The following is a 19096-nucleotide window of genomic DNA, read 5'->3' on the forward strand; positions in this document are numbered from 1 at the left end:
TAATATATATTTACATAATTTTAAAAAGACATTAAAACAAAATTCACAACTCAACTAACACTATGTACTGCGCAATGAGTGTTATAACCATATCATAATAAAGCATCATAGAATGGTTACAGCACAGGAGGCCATTCGGCCCATCGAGCCCATGCTGACTCTTTGTAAGAGCAATCCAGTTAGTCCCATTGTCTCACTCTTTCCCTGTAGCCCTGCAAATTTTTTCCCTTCAAGTATTTATCCAATTCCTTTTTGAAAGTCACGATTGAATCTGCTTCCACCACCCTTTCAGGCAGCGCATTCCAGATCATAACTATTCGCTGCTTGAAAAAGTTTATCTTCATGTTGCCTTTGGTTCTTTTGCTAATCTGTGTCCTCTGGTTACCGACCCTTCTGTTAATGGGAACAGTTTCTCTTTATTTACTTTATCTAAACCCTTCATGATTTTGAACACATATCAAATCTCCTCTTAACCTTGTCTGCTCTAAGGAGAACAACCCCAGCTTCTCCAGTCTATCCACGTAACTGAAGTCCCTCATCCCTGGAACCATTCTAGTAAATCTTTTCTGCACCCTCTCTAAGGCATTCACATCCTTCCTAAAGTGTGGTGCCCAGAATTGGACACAATATTCCAGTTGTGGCCAAACCAGTGTTTTATAAAGGTTCAATGTAACTTCCTTGCTTTTGTACTCTCTGCCTCTATTTATAAAGCCCAGGATCCCGTATGCGTTTTTAAACCGCTTTCTCAACCTGTCCTGCCACCTTCAAAGTTTTTGTGCACATATACCCCCAGGTCTCTCTGTTCCTGCACCCCCTTCCGAATTGTACCATTTAGTCCATATTGCCTCTCTTCATTCTTCCTGCCAAAATGTATCACTTCACACTTCTCTGCATTAAATTTCATCTGCCATGTGACCAAATCAATTTAGAAGTCTATTCAATTGATGAAACCTATTACCTACACAAGTCATATCTATTATATAGAATGGTATGGTCAGTTGGAAACAATGCCCACAAGATGTAAAAATGCAAGACTTTAGAAATAAATATGAAAGCAGCATTATGAACAATCTAACGGAAGAACTTACATCTCTATTTATATCAGGAAACCGCAAACTGCTTCACAACAAAATTCACAACTCAACTAACACTATGTACTGCGCAATGAGTGTTATAACCATATCATAATAAAGCATCATAGAATGGTTACAGCACAACCAGTGAATTACTTACGAATTTGCAGTCACTAAAGGGAAGCTAGATAAATATATGAGGGAGAAAGGAATAGGATATGCTGATAGGGTGGAATGAAGTAAGGTGGGAGGAGGCTCGTGTGGAGCATGAACACCGGCATAATGTTGGACCAAATGACCTGTTTCTGTGCTGTAAATTCTATGTAAATCTACTGCAATGTAGGCAAATTCAAGAGTCAATTTCTTCTTCAAAAGAGTACCATGGGATCTTTTGCCTCCACCTCAACAAGCAGATGGGGATTTGGTTCACACTCTCATCCAAAAAATTGCAGCTCCAACAATGCAGCACTCTCTCAGTACTGCACTGATGTGTTAGCGTATATTACGTGATCATGTCTTGAAGTGCGGCTTGAACCCACAAATTTCTGACTAACAAATGAGCCAAGCAGACCCATCCTATTTGATACAGGCTAAAGTCAGAGCAGCCTATGGCTTGACTGTTGATCCACAAAGGACATAAGGAAATAAATATCACAACTGTATTTAACACTTTAGAATTCAAACCCTTAAAAACTTGTATCTGCACTCCGTTGATCAATTTAATCTAAGTGGTTTTAACTTAAAATAAATTCTGAAAATAGTCAATTACGTTTCTAAGAATTCTAGAAAAAAAATAAAGTTATGCTTTTATAATAGTTAATAACAAACAAAAGCAAAAAATATTATCCGTCTATCAGAAGAGCTAGCTAACACAGTTATTTAAATTTGACTCTGCATTAACCTGTGTGCCATGTGACCACACCTGTCCCATGACTGGTAAACTGCAGTAATGAGTAGCTTCCAAAAATTTTAATTAAAAGATTTTTAAAAAGGCCAATAATAAAGTACAATTTGCACACTGCTTCATATTAAACTTACCTCAAAAGTAACTCCTGCTAATGCAAAAGCTTTAAAATCGCCAACTGTTCCCTCTAATGCAGTCAAAACAAAACCTTCCTTTTGGGCAGTTATAGCATACTCCTGGTCTCTGTGTAATGGTCCAACTCTGAAAATTTAACAAAAAAAAGCTATACCACCTCTGTACTTTCAAGTGCCTTAATTGGGGGATAGGGTGGAAGAAACAGGAAAAAAATAATGCTGTTTGAACACAGAGTAAACCATTTCGACTTTTACAACTCCAAACAATCCTTTTTGTAAACATGAAATTATTTAACACTTTCAGCTTTGACCAAGTAATGCAGTGTTTTTGTTTCAAAAACTAATTTAAAAAGTTTCATATTTTGCAGTAAATACTGACACTGAAAATAATGGCTGTATTTTAGAGCAAAGGATTTTTTAATGTTGATATAAAAGCATTATTGAATAAAACTCCTGGTGATACGGCGTTTGAGTGAAAATTGTTCTTTAAGAATCATTTTTAATTTACAACTAATTTTTGTTGATATAGACCTTGTCCACGGAATCAAGTTCTTGTGTGAAACAACAGGAATCGATGGCTAGGGAATGGAGTTTGTGGCAGGGGCCGAAGACAATGGCTTCAGTTTTCCCAATGTTGGAGGAAATTTCAGCTCATGCAGGACTGCATATCGGAATAGCTGTCTGACAACAGAGGAAGTGGAGGAGTCAAGAGAGGTAGTGGCGAGGTAGAGCTGGGTATCTTCAGTGCACATGTGGAACCTGATGTGTTTTCGGATAATTTTGCCAAGGGGAAGCATGTAGATGAGTAGTAGGAGGGGGCCAAGAATAGAACCTTGGGGGACTCCAGATGTAATGTTGCGGGGGCGGAAAGAGAAGACATTGCAGGAGATTCTCTGGCTAGGTAAGAGTGGAACAAAGTGAGAGTAGTCCCACCCAGCTGGATAACGGAGCAGTTGTGTTGGAGGAGAATGGTGTGGTCAACCATGTCAAAGGGTGCAAACGGGTTAAGGAGGATGAGGATGGATGGATGGTGCACCGCGGTCACAGTCACATAGGATGTTATTTTTGACTCTGATTAGGGCCGTTTCAGTGTTGTGGCAGGGACGGAAACCTGATTGGAGAGGTTCAAACATGGAGTTGCAGGGAAGATGGGCACAGATTTGGGAGGCGACAACACATTCAAGCACTTTGGAGAGGAAAGGGAGGTTGGAGATGGGGTGGTAGTTTGCAAGGACAGAAGGGTCAAGGGTGGGATTTTGAGGAGGGAGTGATTATGGCAGATTTGAAAGGGAGGGGGATAGAACCTGAGGAGAGGGAACCGTTTACAGTATCAGCTAGCATGGGGTCAAATAAGGAAAGTTGGGTTGTCAGCAGTTTAGTGGGAATAGGGGAGAAAGAGCAGGAGGTGAGTTTCATTGGCAAGATGAGCTCGAAGAAGGCATGGGGGAAGATAGAAAAGAAACTATCGTAAGATGTGGGTTCAGGATTAGGGCGGGAACCTTTGGAGAAGTTTGGCTTGGTGGGCTAGGTGAAGGGATGAGGCAGAGGCAGCTGAACGGATGGTCACAATCTTAGTGACAAAGAGGACCATGAGCTCCTCGCACTTGTTGGAGAATAGGGCAGAGGGGGCAGGGGAGAGGGGTTTAAGAAGACAGCTGGTTATGGGGAAAAGAAGCCAGGAGTTATCTTTGCATTCCAGGAAATGCAATAATGTCATAAAACAAGAACATAATAAAGTTGGGATCTTGAGAGCCAAGGCTCACTTATCTTCTAAGACAACAAGTTTGCATAGAGAAACATTACTTATAGCAATCCCAATAATAATACAATAGGCACTTTCATAAATTAAGTACAATTTTAAATCATCTCACCACTTACAATTTTATATTTTGTTTTAGATGGCAGGTATTTTTCTATGGATTAAATGGGAGTTAAGATATGTACTGAAACAGAATTATAACTTTGCTCTAGCCACATAGATCCACATTGCCCCCTAGTGCTTCAAAGCTATTTTCTTCCTTAGCCTTTAAAAGCTGAGAATCCAATCAAAGTCCCCTATAGCAATTTCCTGTTGAAATTATCTCCCAACTTCTCCCTTTATTTAGTTTATAACCCCTACGCATCCATTCAAAATCTGTAATCACAATATTTATCTGCCAGTTTGCGAGCGTCCAAATGCTTCAGGGTGCAGAGGATACAGCTCTCAGCTTCTGGGTTTTTCTCATTGTTTTTACAATGTAAACTGTACACCACTACCAATTTCTTGAACATAATGGACTGGATCCAGAAGTTTGTACAGTTCAATTTTCTTTACAAACCCACCAAATCATCATAGAAAGACTGGACCATGGGATATTACTAAATGAGATGGAGCAAAGAATCTTCTATGCTACTGCAGCACCATTCAGAGATCAAATGAACTCCAATTTTATTAAATTTACCACACTGAAACGTCCATCAAATTTCTTCAGCTTACCTGTATGATCCCTCTTCATTAGTGAACACGGTGATAAGTGGAGTAGAGGTTTTCTTGGTGATGATAATCTCAACACCCTCCAATGCTGGGTGTATCTGTCCCTCTAGAAATAGCCCAGCTTTTCCCTGAATTTCTATTAGCCTTCCTGGACAATTATCTGCAACAAAATGTTATCCATTAATGTGGCAGCAACATATTCAAATGTTTAATATAAAATGCTAAAGTACCCTGTTGTGCAGACTAGTCAAAAACATCTTGGCAAACTATAAATGCAAATATTTACTGCATTTATACAAAAAAACACAATTTTTCACACTGCTGTTAGTTGGATGAAGTGTGTAATTTTTGTTAAGGAAGCTGAGAGTCCAATTAGTTTCCTCATCTAGATAATTAAATACTCTGCACATTGAACCAAAAGTTACAAGATATTTTTAGAAAAGCAGAAAGCATTCAGGTCACCATACTATTACAGCAGCTCCATTAAAAATTCTGAGAATTAATCATGTCAGAGTCAAGTACTACATGCAGATAGGAATTATATAAAACAGTAAACACAATTAGTTGGGTCAAAATGATTACATTAACAGCATGAACTGAACATACTTAGAATATATCAAATATTTTTCTATGCTTCATCTTGAAATGTTTCTATTTAATTGTTCCAATATGCATGCAGAGTGCAAATTTCAATCCAGTGCAGAAGATGATTACAATGGCTGATCATTAATACATTAAACAGTTCTGTGCTAGTAATAAAGCTGAAAAGACTGGGAAACTTTTAATTGCAAAATTGCAGGGAAAAAGGTGTCACAGTTTACTTAACAGAGCAACTTACACAAGCAAGGCTTCCCAGCAATAATTGTTGCACACACATTACCAGTTGCAAATATGATCTGTTCGATGTGTAAAATGATTGCATTCATAGCTTTGATTGAAAAGTTTAAATTTTCTTCCCAAATGGGACCGACGCTACCCAGTACCACCCTAGAGACGTTATGCGACTAATCTTGACACATCCTCTGATTTTACCAAACATGCTCTAGGGGAAGTGTTTCAATAGAAAAAAAGTCTTTACTTAAAAATGTCAAGTGTAAAATAACGGTCCTGTGCTTCAGATTAATACAAGTTTTAACTTTCTAATTAATTACTTCTAATCCTTCCACTAACTAAAATAAATCCATTGCTTCAGGTAATGTTGTTTCTTGTCCCATCCGCATTTAAAAATTGAGCCTTTTCCTAACTAGAATTTCATATGCTTTGAATTTTGTCTGAAATATGACACGAGCCATTATTCCAAATACTATTGTAATGATAAAACTTATTCTAAAAGGTGTATGAAATTAACTAGAACAGGAATGTCCAAACGAAAGCACGCGAGTCATTTCCAGCCCATGAACCTTGGCAATCCAGCCCTCCAAATGATAAATAAATGCTAAATCAGAACAGAAAAATCTGTTTATTAGTTGTATGCAAATTAATGGGAACACTGATTTCAACCAGATACGCACTTAAGCAGTCTATGAAGATAAAAAGCTTGAACACTGAACTAGAATTATATTACGTTGCTGCCTGTCACTCAGATGTTCTCGTGTATGCTGACTTCAATTCATTCCAGTTCAAAAGAGAATTTCCCAAAAATAGCCGCTGACCTCTTCTAGCAGTCAGATACATATCTTTGTTTGTAATTTTCATCACTCATTTTGTTTCATTTTTATCTCTGGTTATCAAAATTTTAAATTTCCTGCTCATTACCTTTAAAGGCCTTCATTGTTGCCTTCCTCTGCCAGCTTGGGAGGGAGCAGCTGATCTGACCCACAGATTTCTCTAAAGGTTTCCCAGCAGTTTCTCTTACTCCACCCCCTCTTTTCTTAAGAGACGGAACACTCCTGAAGCACCATATTCAGCCTAGCAGCCTATCTCAGAACCGACAAATCTCAGCAATGAAGACTTACAACTTCAAATGTCAGTTGAGGCAGATGTTTAAATTCATTCTGCTGCTAAATATGCCAGGCTCCCAATGGATTTTTAAAATCAATTCTTGGTGTTGGGCTATGCTGAGCTTACTGTACATCCTGAGAGACTACAAAATGGTTATCATATTCTAGACTACAGCAAGAATCTAACGATTAACATGCCTTTAGCAATTAACATGAGTATTCAAAATTATTGAGGAGTGAAGTAAATTAGTGTAAAACATTAAAAACTGCACAAGTTTTTTTTAAAAATCGGTCGTGTTAATGTCTTCAAGCTAAATAAAAGGTTACCTCCAGTAATGATAGCCTCCACTGATGGAGGGTAGAAGAGAAGTTCCTTTGATGAGGGCGTGACTGCAATCTTTTCTCCAGCTCTACCAGAGAAAGTAAAACAATTATATGATCAGGATGAGTACTGCTAACAAAAACCCATCTATCAAAAGCATCTAAAATAAAGAGAATTAAACATGGAAACTTGGTTATGTTTAGTACTATAAATCTTATCTGCCAAACAAGTGAGAATAGTAAAACTAATTTTAGAAAACTATAACACTGCGGAGAAAGTAAAATATGTGACAAATTTTTAAATGCAAAAGCTAAAAATGATCAAGTTCCAAGTTTGACTGCAAAACAAATCAGGGATAAGGGACTTTAGTTACGTGGATAGATTGGAGAAGCTGGAGTTGTTCTCCTTGGAACAGAGAAGGTTGAGGAGATTTGATAGAGGTATTTAAAATCATGAATGGTCTAGACAGAGTAGATAGAGAGAAACTGTTCCCATTGGTGGAAGGGTCCAGAACCAGCGGACATAGATTTAAGGTGGCTGGTAAAAGAACCAAAAGTGACACGAGGAAAAACTTTTTCACACAGCGAGTGGTTATGATCTGGAATGCACTGCACGAGGGGGTGGTGGAGGCAGATTCAATCATGGCTTTCAAAAGGGAACTGGATAAGTATTTGACAGGAAAAAATTTGCAGGGCTATGGGGATAGAGTGGGGGAGTGGGACTAGCAGGATTGCTCTTGCATGGAGCTGGCACGGACTCAATGGGTCGAATGGCCTCCTTCCATGCTGTAACTGTTCTATGATTCTATGAAACGTGGTTTAAATGCATTTCAAAACAGGTTACTCAGGAGGATTAGTGTTTAACAATAGAAAGAAGAATAGCACCAGAACAAATCCCCTCTACATGACAGAAATTAATGGAGAGGATACAAAGATACATATTCACAAACCTAACTCCCACTAAGAACACTTTTTGCAACATTATAGTAAAATGGTCAGTAAAATCAGATTTTCATGTACATTCCTTAATGTTGAGTGGCTAATTAAAAAGATAGCCTCCTTTCTAACCATATAAACTATATCAAACATATAATGTTTTTGAAAATATTTAAATTTATATTTTACAAGGCTATTAAAATACATCATATAGCAGGATAAAGGAGCCAAGAAGACAATTAGAAAATCCCTCATCAAATTTGGTGAGTATGTGACAAAATGTTTTGAAGTTATTGCAGCGAACAAGCTTTTGGTCAAGCACAGAATGTTTATAGATGTGTTGACATTCTCAGCTCTCTTGTTTTGAAAGCAATCCAGAAGAAAAAAAGGTCACTTTTCCAATTCTGGAAAAATCCAAAAACCCGCTTCACTTTATAGAGACAAGACTGTTTCTCACAGGCACCTTAATAGAATCGAGTCTAGTGAATGGAAGATATCTAAGGAATTTGGTTAAAATCTGATAAGATGTTTAACTTAATAAAATGCCAAAATGGTGCTCAGGAATCACATCATATCATAAACCATCTCACTTCTAATGGACAAGGAAGAATTAATGCCTGCAATACATGCTGTAGAAAGGATTCCTAAGTCATTGCAAGTCACTATTCTAAAAGATAAACAGTAATCAAGTGACTTTCTTGCCCAATTTCACATTTTCAATTGTTAAACATCAAATGCAACATTTTTTCTCTTTTCTAGTGCTTTGAAAACTGTATCTAATCTACAAAAAAATAAATAACTTGTTTATACACTAACACTGCTTCTCTTTAGCAATCTTGGATCATTAATTACCATGTGGCCCTACCTTGCCCAGTATGAAAATTCATAAACAAAAGGTCCCTTAAGCTCCTCCACAATTTCCTGGGCAGGAGGTTCTCTTTCCTCTTCCTTTTGGCCTTTCTTTTCACGCTCTAGCCTACGTGCCTCTATTTCAGCCAGCTGCTGCTCCTGTCGCTGCTCCTGAAGTGACTTCAGAGGTCCTAAGACTAAAGCAGGTTCACTATCAATAGAAGACCTAAGGGAAGGAAGGAAGCACAATGAAGCAAACAGAAAATATCAGTAATTAAATTATTTCAAAGCAGCACCGTTCTTACTGAGCCCCAGAGTACCATAACTCAGGGTTTACTGAAAATCCTTAGTATTCCCAATGGTTGCCTGGCCAGAGGAGTCTCAATACTCCCAAAGGCTTCCCCACTCAAATTTTAAATTTTAAACAGAAGCCTGTGTGAGGTTTTCCTCCAAACAGACAGAGAACTCCAGCCCTCTCTGCCCACTTGACTGGAGTATGTTACAAATTGGTACAATAAACTGCTGGTCTTACAGTCAAAATGTGCTCTGCAGTGCTCATATGCACAACTTAAAATTAGTCTGAATTAAAAGACCTGTTAGCAGAGCACATGTTGACTGTAAGATCAGGTGGCAGCTTCCTTCACTGTCAGGTAGGGTAAGTGGCACAGCATCAGCACTTAGACATGCTCCTGATTAAAATTAATGTGCCAGTATTTGGAGAATCTGCCTGGGGTAAGCCTTTAGGAGCATCACGACTCAAGAAGAGGTTGGTACCCTTCATCAACACTGCTGCACCACTGACAGACAAATTTTTGGTCTGCCAAATGGGGCTCGGCCCAGACATCTTCAGTAAAGCAGGGTTTGACTACTTTTTAAAAAAGGGAAGTACACAGTGTGTATTAGCAGTAGCCACCAACTTAAAAATATTAATTTCCAATTCTAATGATGCAAAGTGTTTCATAAATCATTAAAAAATCCCAAATGGAACTAAATATGACAATACAAAAATTCCTACCAAACAAAAACTTAAACACAGTACAAGTCCTGGCAGTCATTCATCTTGCTTAATGAAACTAGCTTCTGGGATATCAGAGTTAATATATGATCAGTGGAAATCGTACACATTGAGTAAAATGTTTCCATCAGCAGTGTTATCCACAGCGGAAATAGTACAAAACCTTAGTGCTTCCAACAAGGCACAAAGTTGGCCTGGTGGGCTTGCACTGGACTCCTGTAAAAGGCACATGTGCTCCATGGACTTACAAGGATCACATCACTGAAGCCTATAGCAAGATCTTCAAAGCACGATAAGGTTTGCTACCTAAAACTCTGCAAGATTTTTTCATTTTTGAAGGCTCTTTATAACATTACATTCAGCTGTTAACTCCTGCTTAATAATTTAGTTAGTAGTCATGTAGACATGCACAGATATATTCCTAAGCATCTCTTAGCCATTAGTCTGGTAACGGTTATACATGTGAAACATCATAACCTGTCTTTTCTCTTTACAGATGCAGATTGACCTGCTGTGTATTTCCAGCATTTTCTGTTTTTATTTTTAAACGTATGCATTTTGAAAAAGAAGCCACAGTCACTCATTGCACTGGTTGAAAAACCAGCAAAGTATTACGATATTGAGGTGAAAAACGTGAGTCATAGAAAAGAGTCGACTTTTTGACATTTCACTGACAAACCCCGGATAAGATATTTGCAATTCAGAACTGCCATATCATTTGCTGTGGATTTTTTTTTTAATATTCACTCTCAGGATGTGGGCGTCACTGACAAGAAATTCCAGAATTATGACCCAGCGACATCGCAAATTCTCAGCTCAAAAAACACACCAAAAATGCCAAGTCCATGCTAAAATGCTAAGTCGATTCTCCCTTTTGTACTGACTGTATCCTAATAATTTTTCCTTTAAAGTTTACATTTATTTTAATTACTCAATGCTTACGTACAGTTTCAATAAGTTTACAGATCTGAGGTACATAACAATTGGCCAGACATTGAAAAAGACTGATGGAACATGAATCATTGTACATTTAGCTGCATATAACTGCAATGTAATGAAAAGTCACATATCCCCACACCGTGTAAAATAATCATTACTACTTTTCCCAATGTAAAAAAAATACATTTTCTAATGCAAGATATAGGACGGCATATAGTTTGACAAAATTTGACTTTGGTTGCTCTTACCTGATGGTAACTGTGACATCCATCAATTTATCTGTCACAATAGCACCAAGTGCATGATGTCGGATCGCTGTTAAGGTTAGAATGGTTGGTGCCGCTCTAATAAACAAATGGTAGCGTGACATTCGTGAGATTTAATGCAACAGTTGATTAACAAATTGATTTTGCATAAGAAAAACAAGAGACTTAAATGCTTACGTGTCATAGATGTAAAACTCATGTTCGAATTGATGGCAGGATCGAGGAGTCACTTTATAGACACCTGATAACAGAGACAAATAACTTTTTTAAACTAGCATCTCTCCCATTGCTCACAGGGAGTTAGAGAACACACTATTTTATAATAACAGGGGTGTTATGCCATGTAGCATTCAATGTATTATGTGGGCTGATGATTTACCATGACTGAATAAGTACCAGATTTGAGATAAATCTTGCACATAGTGGCACAGGGTAGGGTGTTGGGAGGGAATGGTCCCAGAGTTTGGCAGAACTGGACTGGGGAGGCCTGATGGTTTGCAGCCCAGGAAAGGGTGGGGTCCTAGGGACTGACAGCAATTAGGAAGGCAAGAAAGAAGCTTCGAAGATTGGTCCTTGGTAAATAAATTGGTGTTTATTGGTGGATTTAATAAACAAATTGCATACATAAATAACCCATAAAATATACATTGTTTTTGTGTCAAAAATTACCTCCTAAAACATTCAAAAGTCCATGTTTTATGCTGTTTGCACATGTGTGGAAGTGGGGAGAACAGTGCACATCTTCACGGAAAGAATTTGGAAAGAAATGTCCAAAACTTCTGTCTAGAGACAGTGAAGCAAGCATTTCTTCATAGATTCCTGGAAATAATTACTGTTCCCCTTACCCTAGGCAGCTACATGATCAAACTTGTGTAAATAATGATAATTTTTGAATTTGAGCACAAACAAAATAAAGCACGAGCTTTATCACTCCTCTACCTTTCTCTTGGAGCCAGTGTATCTCTCTGAAGTTAAACTAAGCATTTCATACACTTTTCTTCTGAAATTTTATCTCAACAAAGCTTCTAAAATTCAGTGGAGGAGAGAGAGTGCTGCACAGTTGGAGGTATCGTATTTCAGGTAAGATGCTAAACTGAGGCCCCCATCTGCCCTCTCAGGTGGACATAAAAGATTCCATGGCACTATTCAAAGAGGAAGCAGGGGAGTTCCCCCAGTGTCTTGGCCAACATTTATCCCTCAACCAACATAATAAAAAACAGATTATCTAACCATTATCTCACTACAGCTTGTGGAACCTTGCTGTGTGCAAATTGGCTGCCGCATTTCCCTACATTACAACCGTGACTACACTTCAAAAGTACTTCATTAGCTGTAAAACACTTTGGGACATCCTGAGGTTATGAAAGGTGGTACATAAATGCAAATTCTTTCTTTCTAAAATTCATCTTCCAGTTTGTTTTCAAATTGTTTGGAAAAACAAACTTATAAATAGTTCTATAGGCTGAAGATAGACACCGTTCCAGTTGCATTGATGCATATTGTGAGATTCCCCACATTATAGACTGTGGCTTCCTGAGAAATACAGATGGGTGTAATTGTAACTTCCTTCAGCTAATTGACTGGCAGCTCTGAGAAGATGAGCAACTCCAAGCCTGGGTTTTTGAAAGGCTGTGGCCTCCAAATAAAAACATTAATAAAAGGTACTCAAAAAACAATTGTATATCTAAGTTGAATCATGCTATTTGAAATAGGTCATTTTTATGTTACATAGGAACAGGAGTAGGCCATTCAGCCCCTCGTGCCTGCTCTGCCATTTGATAAGATCATGGCTGATCTGTGATCTAACTCCATATACCTGCCTTTGGCCCCTATCCCTTAATACCTTTGCTTGCCAAAAAGCTATCTATCTCAGATTTAAATTTAGCAATTGAGCTAGTATCAATTGCCGTTTGCGGAAGAGAGTTCCAAACTTCTACAACCCTTTGTGTGTAGAAATGTTTTCTAATCTCGCTCCTGAAAGGTCTGGCTCTAATTTTTAGACTCTGCCCCCCACTCCTAAAATCCCCAACCAGCGGAAATAGTTTCTCTCTATCCACCCTATCTGTTCCCCTTAATATCTTATAAACTTCGATCAGATCACCCCTTAACCTTCAAAACTCTAGAGAATACAACCCCAATTTGTGTAATCTCTCCTCGTAACTTAACCCTTGAAGTCTGGGTATCATTCTAGTAAACCTACGCTGCACTCCCTCCAATGCCAATATGTCCTTCTGAAGGTGCGGTGCCCAGAACTGCTCACAGTACTCCAGGTGCGGACTAACCAGGGTTTTGTACAGCTGCAGCATAACTTCTGCCCCCTTGTACTCTAGTCCTCTAGAAATAAAGGCCAACATTCCATTTGCCTTCTTGATTATTTTCGGCACCTGTTCATGACACTTCAATGATCGATGTACCTGAACCCCTAAGTCCCTTTGGACATCCACTGGTTTTAACTTTTTACCATTCAGAAAGTACCCTGTTCTATCCTTTTTTGATCCAAAGTGGATGACCTCACATTTGTCTACATTGAATTCCATTTGCCACAGTTTTGCCCATTCACCTAATCTATCAATATCCCTTTGTAATTTTATGTTTTCATCTCCACTGCTTACAATGCCACCAATCTTTGTGTCATCCGCAAACTTAGATATGAGACTTTCGATGCTTTCATCTAAGTCGTTAATAAATATTGTGAATAATTGAGGCCCCAAGACAGATCCCTGCGGGACTCCACTAGTCACATCCTGCCAATGTGAGTACCTTCCCATTATCCCTACTCTCTGTCGCCTTTCGCTCAGCCAACTTCCTAACCAAGTCCGTACTTTTCCCTCGATTCCATGGGCTTCTATCTTAGCTTATGTGGGACCTTATCAAATGCCTTCTGAAGTCTTTATAAATAACTTCCATTGACATTCCCCTGTCCACTACTTTAGTCACCTCTTCAAAAAATTCAATCAGGTTTGTCAGGCACGACTTACCTTTCACAAATCCATGCTGGCTCTCTCTGATTAACTGAAAATTCTCGCGGTGTTCAGTCACCCTATCCTTAATTATAGACTCCAGCATTTTTCCCACAACAGATGTTAGGCTAACTGGTCTATAATTCCCCGGTTTCCCTCTCTCTCTCCTTTCTTAAAAAGTGAAGTGACATGTGCAATTTTCCAATCTAGAGGGACAGTTCCTGAATCTAGAGAACTTTGAAAGATTATAGTTAGGGCATCCGCAATGTGCTCACCTACTTCCTTTAAAACCCTGGGATGGAAACCATCTGGTCCTGGGGATTTGTCACTCTTTAGTGCTATTATTTTCTTCATTACTGTTGCTTTACTTATGTTAATTTTATCAAGTCCCTGTCCCCGATTCAATATAAGTTTTCTTGGGATTTCCGGCATGCTATCCTCTTTTTCGACTGTAAATACTGACACAAAGTAATTGTTCAACATGTCGCCATTTCCCCATTGTCAATGACAACATCCCCACTTTCAGTTTTTAAAGGGCCAACACTGCTCCTGACCACCCTCTTTTTCCTAATATACCTATAAAAGTTCTTCATATTGGTTTTGATATCCCTTGCGAGTTTCTTTTCATACTCTCTTTTTGTAGCTCTTACTATGTTTTGTGACCCATGTTATGTTAAAAACCTTATTTTGAGCTTTGGCTAATTGAAATTCAGAGGAAAAAAATGGCAGATTTTTTTTTTTAAAAAGCACAATGAGTGATTTGATTTGTTTGCCTTCTGCTTTCTAAGAAATTTGCATGTAAGCTAATCAGTTGTAAGCAATGTGTATTGAGCTGGAACAAATTTGCATAGCAATCAATGGGTTACAAATATAAAAGTAATTTGACTCTATGGGTCACTTCCCTCAGTCACATCTATGCTGACAGACTGCCTGTGAATGAACATAAATTTGCTCCAATTGAACATTGCGAAAACCAACACCATAATTTTCAGTCCCGACCAAAAACTCCATACCACAGACTCCATCCCTCTCTTAGGTTGCTCACTTAGACTGTGCACATCCTCAGCATTGTGTTTATACACAGCGGAGCTTCAAATCCCATATATTACATCCATTACCAACAGCACTCATTTTGATCTCTGGAACATTGCCGTTCCTTACTCCCACAGACGTTGAAATCCTTAACCATACCTTCATCTCCCCTTGACTCAATTTCATCAATGCTGTCCTTGCAACCTCCCAACATCCACCACCAACTCCAATCATTCAATACTCTGATGCCCACATCCTGATCCATGCTAAGCTCCATTCGCTCATCGCCCCCGTCCTCTCTGACCAACACTGGCCCTTGCTCCCAAATGTATCCAATTTAAAATTCTTATCCTCACCTACAAATCTCTTGCATCACTTTCCATGCCCTCCAGTGCTTTGACTCTGGCCTCCTGTGCTCCCTGCCCCCCACACCACTATTGGTGGGACAGCTTTCAACTATCTTGGCTCTACACTCTTCTCAGAACCCTCTGCCACTCTACACCGCTTCCCACCTTTAAAGCCATCTCAGAACCCATCCCTTTAACCATTCTTTGGTCACCTCTCCTAATGCTCCCTCAAAGACTCAGCGTCTGTTTTTCTTTTTCCTCTGTGAAATACCTTGGAATGTTTTCTATGTAAAAGGTGCAATATAAATGCAAATTGCTGCTGTAAAGGTTTCAGTATAGATTCTGCCGCAATAATTTAGCAATAATGGGTGGAAAGACTTGAAAGACATATAATCAGTTCTGTGCCAAGGACCACACGATCTTATAGTAAACTTTACCTGGAGTTTCATACCTGGTTTAGAGAGACAAAATCTGTTCACTCCTTTCGTGAGGTTATATACACCAACGTTCTCTGGGCCACTTCCATCTTGGTAAAATTCCTGAAAGACAGACAGAAGGAAGAGCAACTTTAAGCTTATGAATAAAGACAATTTGATGCGCTGTCTCTAATGTGTCCCTGTGTTGCAGCTGAGCAAAATCCATCCAACGCAATGCTTCAGAAGTGACATTCTTCTTCTGTGCATTTTGATATATTTTAATCAGTTCATACATTCTCAGGTTTATGAAAACATCTCTCACTACCTTGCCGATTTTCTTATTAAAACAGATTAATTTGAAAAAGATACAAATCTCTGCTACAGGAAAAGGAGCATTTAATAACGAATTTATTTTTAAAATTCGTTCACGGGATGTGGGCGTCACTGGCGAGGCCGGCATTTATTGCCCATCCCTAATTGCCCTCGAGAAGGTGGTGGTGAGCCGCCTTCTTGAACCACTGCAGTCCGTGTGGTGACGGTACTCCCACAGTGCTGTTAGGAAGGGAGTTCCAGGATTTTGACCCAGCGACAATGAAGGAACTGCGATATATTTCCAAGTCGGGATGGTGTGTGACTTGGAGGGGAACGTGCAGGTGGTGTTGTTCCCATGTGCCTGCTGCTCTTGTCCTTCTAGGTGGTAGAGGTCGCGGGTTTGGGAGGTGCTGTCGAAGAAGCCTTGGCGAGTTGCTGCAGTGCATCCTGTGGATGGTGCACACTGCAGCCACAGTGCGCCGGTGGTGAAGGGAGTGAATGTTTAGGGTGGTGGATGGGGTGCCAATCAAGCGGGCTGCTTTATCTTGGATGGTGTTGTTGGAGCTGCACTCATCCAGGCAAGTGGAGAGTATTCCATCACACTCCTGACTTGTGCCTTGTAGATGGTGGAAAGGCTTTGGGAAGTCAGGAGGTGAGTCACTCGCCGCAGAATACCCAGCCTCTGACCTGCTCTCGTAGCCACAGTATTTATATGGCTGGTCCAGTTAAGTTTCTGGTCAATGGTGACCCCCAGGATGTTGATGGTGGGGGATTCGACGATGGTAATGCTGTTGAATGTCAAGGCGAGGTGGTTAGACTCTCTCCTGTTGGAGATGGTCATTGCCTGGCACTTATCTGGCGCGAATGTTACTTGCCACTTATGATGTTGGATGTTGTCCAGGTCTTGCTGCATGCGGGCTCGGACTGCTGCTGATGGCCCACAACGCCTCATGGATGCCCAGTTTTGAGCTGCTAGATCTGTTCTGAATCTATCCCATTTAGCACAGTGGTAGTGCCACACAACACGTCCTCAGTGCGAAGACGGGACTTCATCTCCACGAGGACTCCTACCAATACTGTCATGGACAGATGCATTTGCGACAGGTAGATTGGTGAGGACGAGGTCAAGTAAGTTTTTCCCTCGTGTTGGTTTGCTCACCACCTGCAGGCCCAGTCTGGCGGCTATGTCCTTCAGGACTTGGCCAGTGGTGCTACCGAGCCACTCTTGGTGATGGACATTGAAGTCCCCCACCCAGAGTACATTTTGTGCCCTTGCCACCCTCAGTGCTTCCTCCAAGTGGTGCTCAACATGGAGGAGGACTGATTCATCAGCTGAGGGAGGACGGTAGGTGGTAATCAGCAGGAGGTTTCCTTGCCCATGTTTGACCTGATGCCATGAGATTTCATGGGGTCCAGAGTCAATGTTGAGGACTCCCAGGGCCACTCCCTCCTGACTGTATATCACTGTACCGCCACCTCTGGTGGGTCTGTCCTGCCGGTGGGTCAGGACATACCCAGGGATGGTGATGGAAGAGTCTGGGACGTTAGCTGAAAGGTATGATTCAGTGAGTATGGCTATGTCAGGCTGTTGCTTGACTAGTCTGTGGGACAGCTCTCCCAATTTTGTTACTATCCTCCTCATTGGGAGATGTTAGTAAGGAGGACCGTGCAGGGTCGACTGGGCTTGGTTTGCCGTTGTCGTGTCCGGTGCCTAGTGGTCCGATGCCGGGTGGTCCGTCCGGTTTTATCCTTATTATGACTTCGTAGCGAGATTTTACAACCGAGTGGCTTGCTAGGCCATTTCAGAGGGCAATTAAGAATCAACCACATTTAGGCCAGACCGGGTAAGGACGGCAGGTTTCCTTCCCTAAAGGACATTTGTGAACCAGATGGGTTTTTACGACAATCCGGTGGTTTCATGGCCATCATTACTGATACTAGTATTTTAATTCCAGATTTTTATTTAATTAATTGAATTTAATTAATTGAATTTAAATTCGCCAGCTGGCGGGATTTGAACTCATGACTCTGGATTTTAGTCCAGGCCTCTGGATTACTAGTCCAGTAACATAACCACTATGCTACCGTACCCACATAACCACTATGCTACCGTACTGAGATACTATAACACAAACCAAGCCTAATCTTAATCTGTTTTTCTTTCTAAAGTTAACAACATTCAAAGCTTTAGTCAAGAAATTTGGACTTGAAACAAAAGTAAAGTGTCTCTTTGTAAAGATACTAAAGAAACTTAGTAAAAACTCTCCTTTCCAAAACAAAAACTGCTGGAAACACTCAGCAGGTCAAGTGGTACCTGCAGAGACAACAGATGACAGGAGTTTAATAAAGTACCACATAATAGACAAAATTAAAGCCCATATGATTAAAGGGGCAGTGACAGAAAGCAGAGAGCAGTGGTGAACGGTTGTCCGATAGGGTTTGGTATTAGGACCGCTGCTCTTCTTGATATATATTAATGACTTGTACTTGGGTATACAGGGTATAATTTCAAAGTTTGCAGATGACACAAAACTCAAGAAATGTAGTAAATAGTGAGGAGGATAGTAACAAACTTCAGGAGGACCAAAAGACAGGCTGGTGAAATGGGCAGACACATGGCAGATGCAGAGAAGTATGAAATGATGCGTTTGGTAGGAAGAATGAGAACAGGCAATATAAACTAAATGGTACAATTTTAAAGGGGGTGAAAGAACAGAGACACCTAAGGGTATACGTACACAAATCTTTGAAGGTGGCAGGACAAGTTGAGATGGTTGTTAAAAAAGGATGTGCGATCCTTGGCTTTATAAACACAGGCATAGTATACAAAAGCAAGGAAGTTATGCAAAACCTTTATAAATCACTGGTTAGGTCCCAGCTGGAGTACTGTGCCCAATTCTGGGCACCACACTTTAGGAAGGATGTCAAGGCCTTAGAGAGGATGCAGAGGAGATTTACTAAAATAGTACCAGGGATGAAAGATTTCAGTTACGAGGAGAGACTAGAGAAGCTAGAGTTGTTCTTGGAGCAGAGAAGATTAAGAGGAGATTTAATAGAAGTGTTCAAAATCATGAAGGGTTTTGAATAGAGTAAATAAGGAGAAACTGTTTCCAGTGGCACAAGGGTTGGTAACCAGAGGTCACAGATTTACAGTCATTTGCAAAAGAACTAGAGGCAAA

The 19096-nt window shown here is 40.0% G+C and overlaps 1 protein-coding gene across 1 annotated transcript in view; it reads right to left on the reverse strand.

The window, feature by feature from the left end:
- Nucleotides 1-19096, reverse strand: part of nomo (nodal modulator) — a 67474-nt gene that overhangs the window by 17923 nt on the left and 30455 nt on the right. The window contains exons 16-22 of the mRNA XM_068003221.1: nucleotides 15641-15728; nucleotides 11028-11091; nucleotides 10833-10928; nucleotides 8647-8856; nucleotides 6852-6934; nucleotides 4588-4744; nucleotides 2112-2238 (exon numbers count right to left, since the gene is read on the reverse strand). Coding sequence (XP_067859322.1) covers nucleotides 2112-2238; nucleotides 4588-4744; nucleotides 6852-6934; nucleotides 8647-8856; nucleotides 10833-10928; nucleotides 11028-11091; nucleotides 15641-15728 — 825 coding nt within the window. The remainder of the gene's footprint in view (nucleotides 1-2111; nucleotides 2239-4587; nucleotides 4745-6851; nucleotides 6935-8646; nucleotides 8857-10832; nucleotides 10929-11027; nucleotides 11092-15640; nucleotides 15729-19096) is intronic.

Source organism: Heptranchias perlo, chromosome 22, assembly GCF_035084215.1.
Source record: "Heptranchias perlo isolate sHepPer1 chromosome 22, sHepPer1.hap1, whole genome shotgun sequence".
Lineage (NCBI taxonomy): Eukaryota > Metazoa > Chordata > Chondrichthyes > Hexanchiformes > Hexanchidae > Heptranchias > Heptranchias perlo.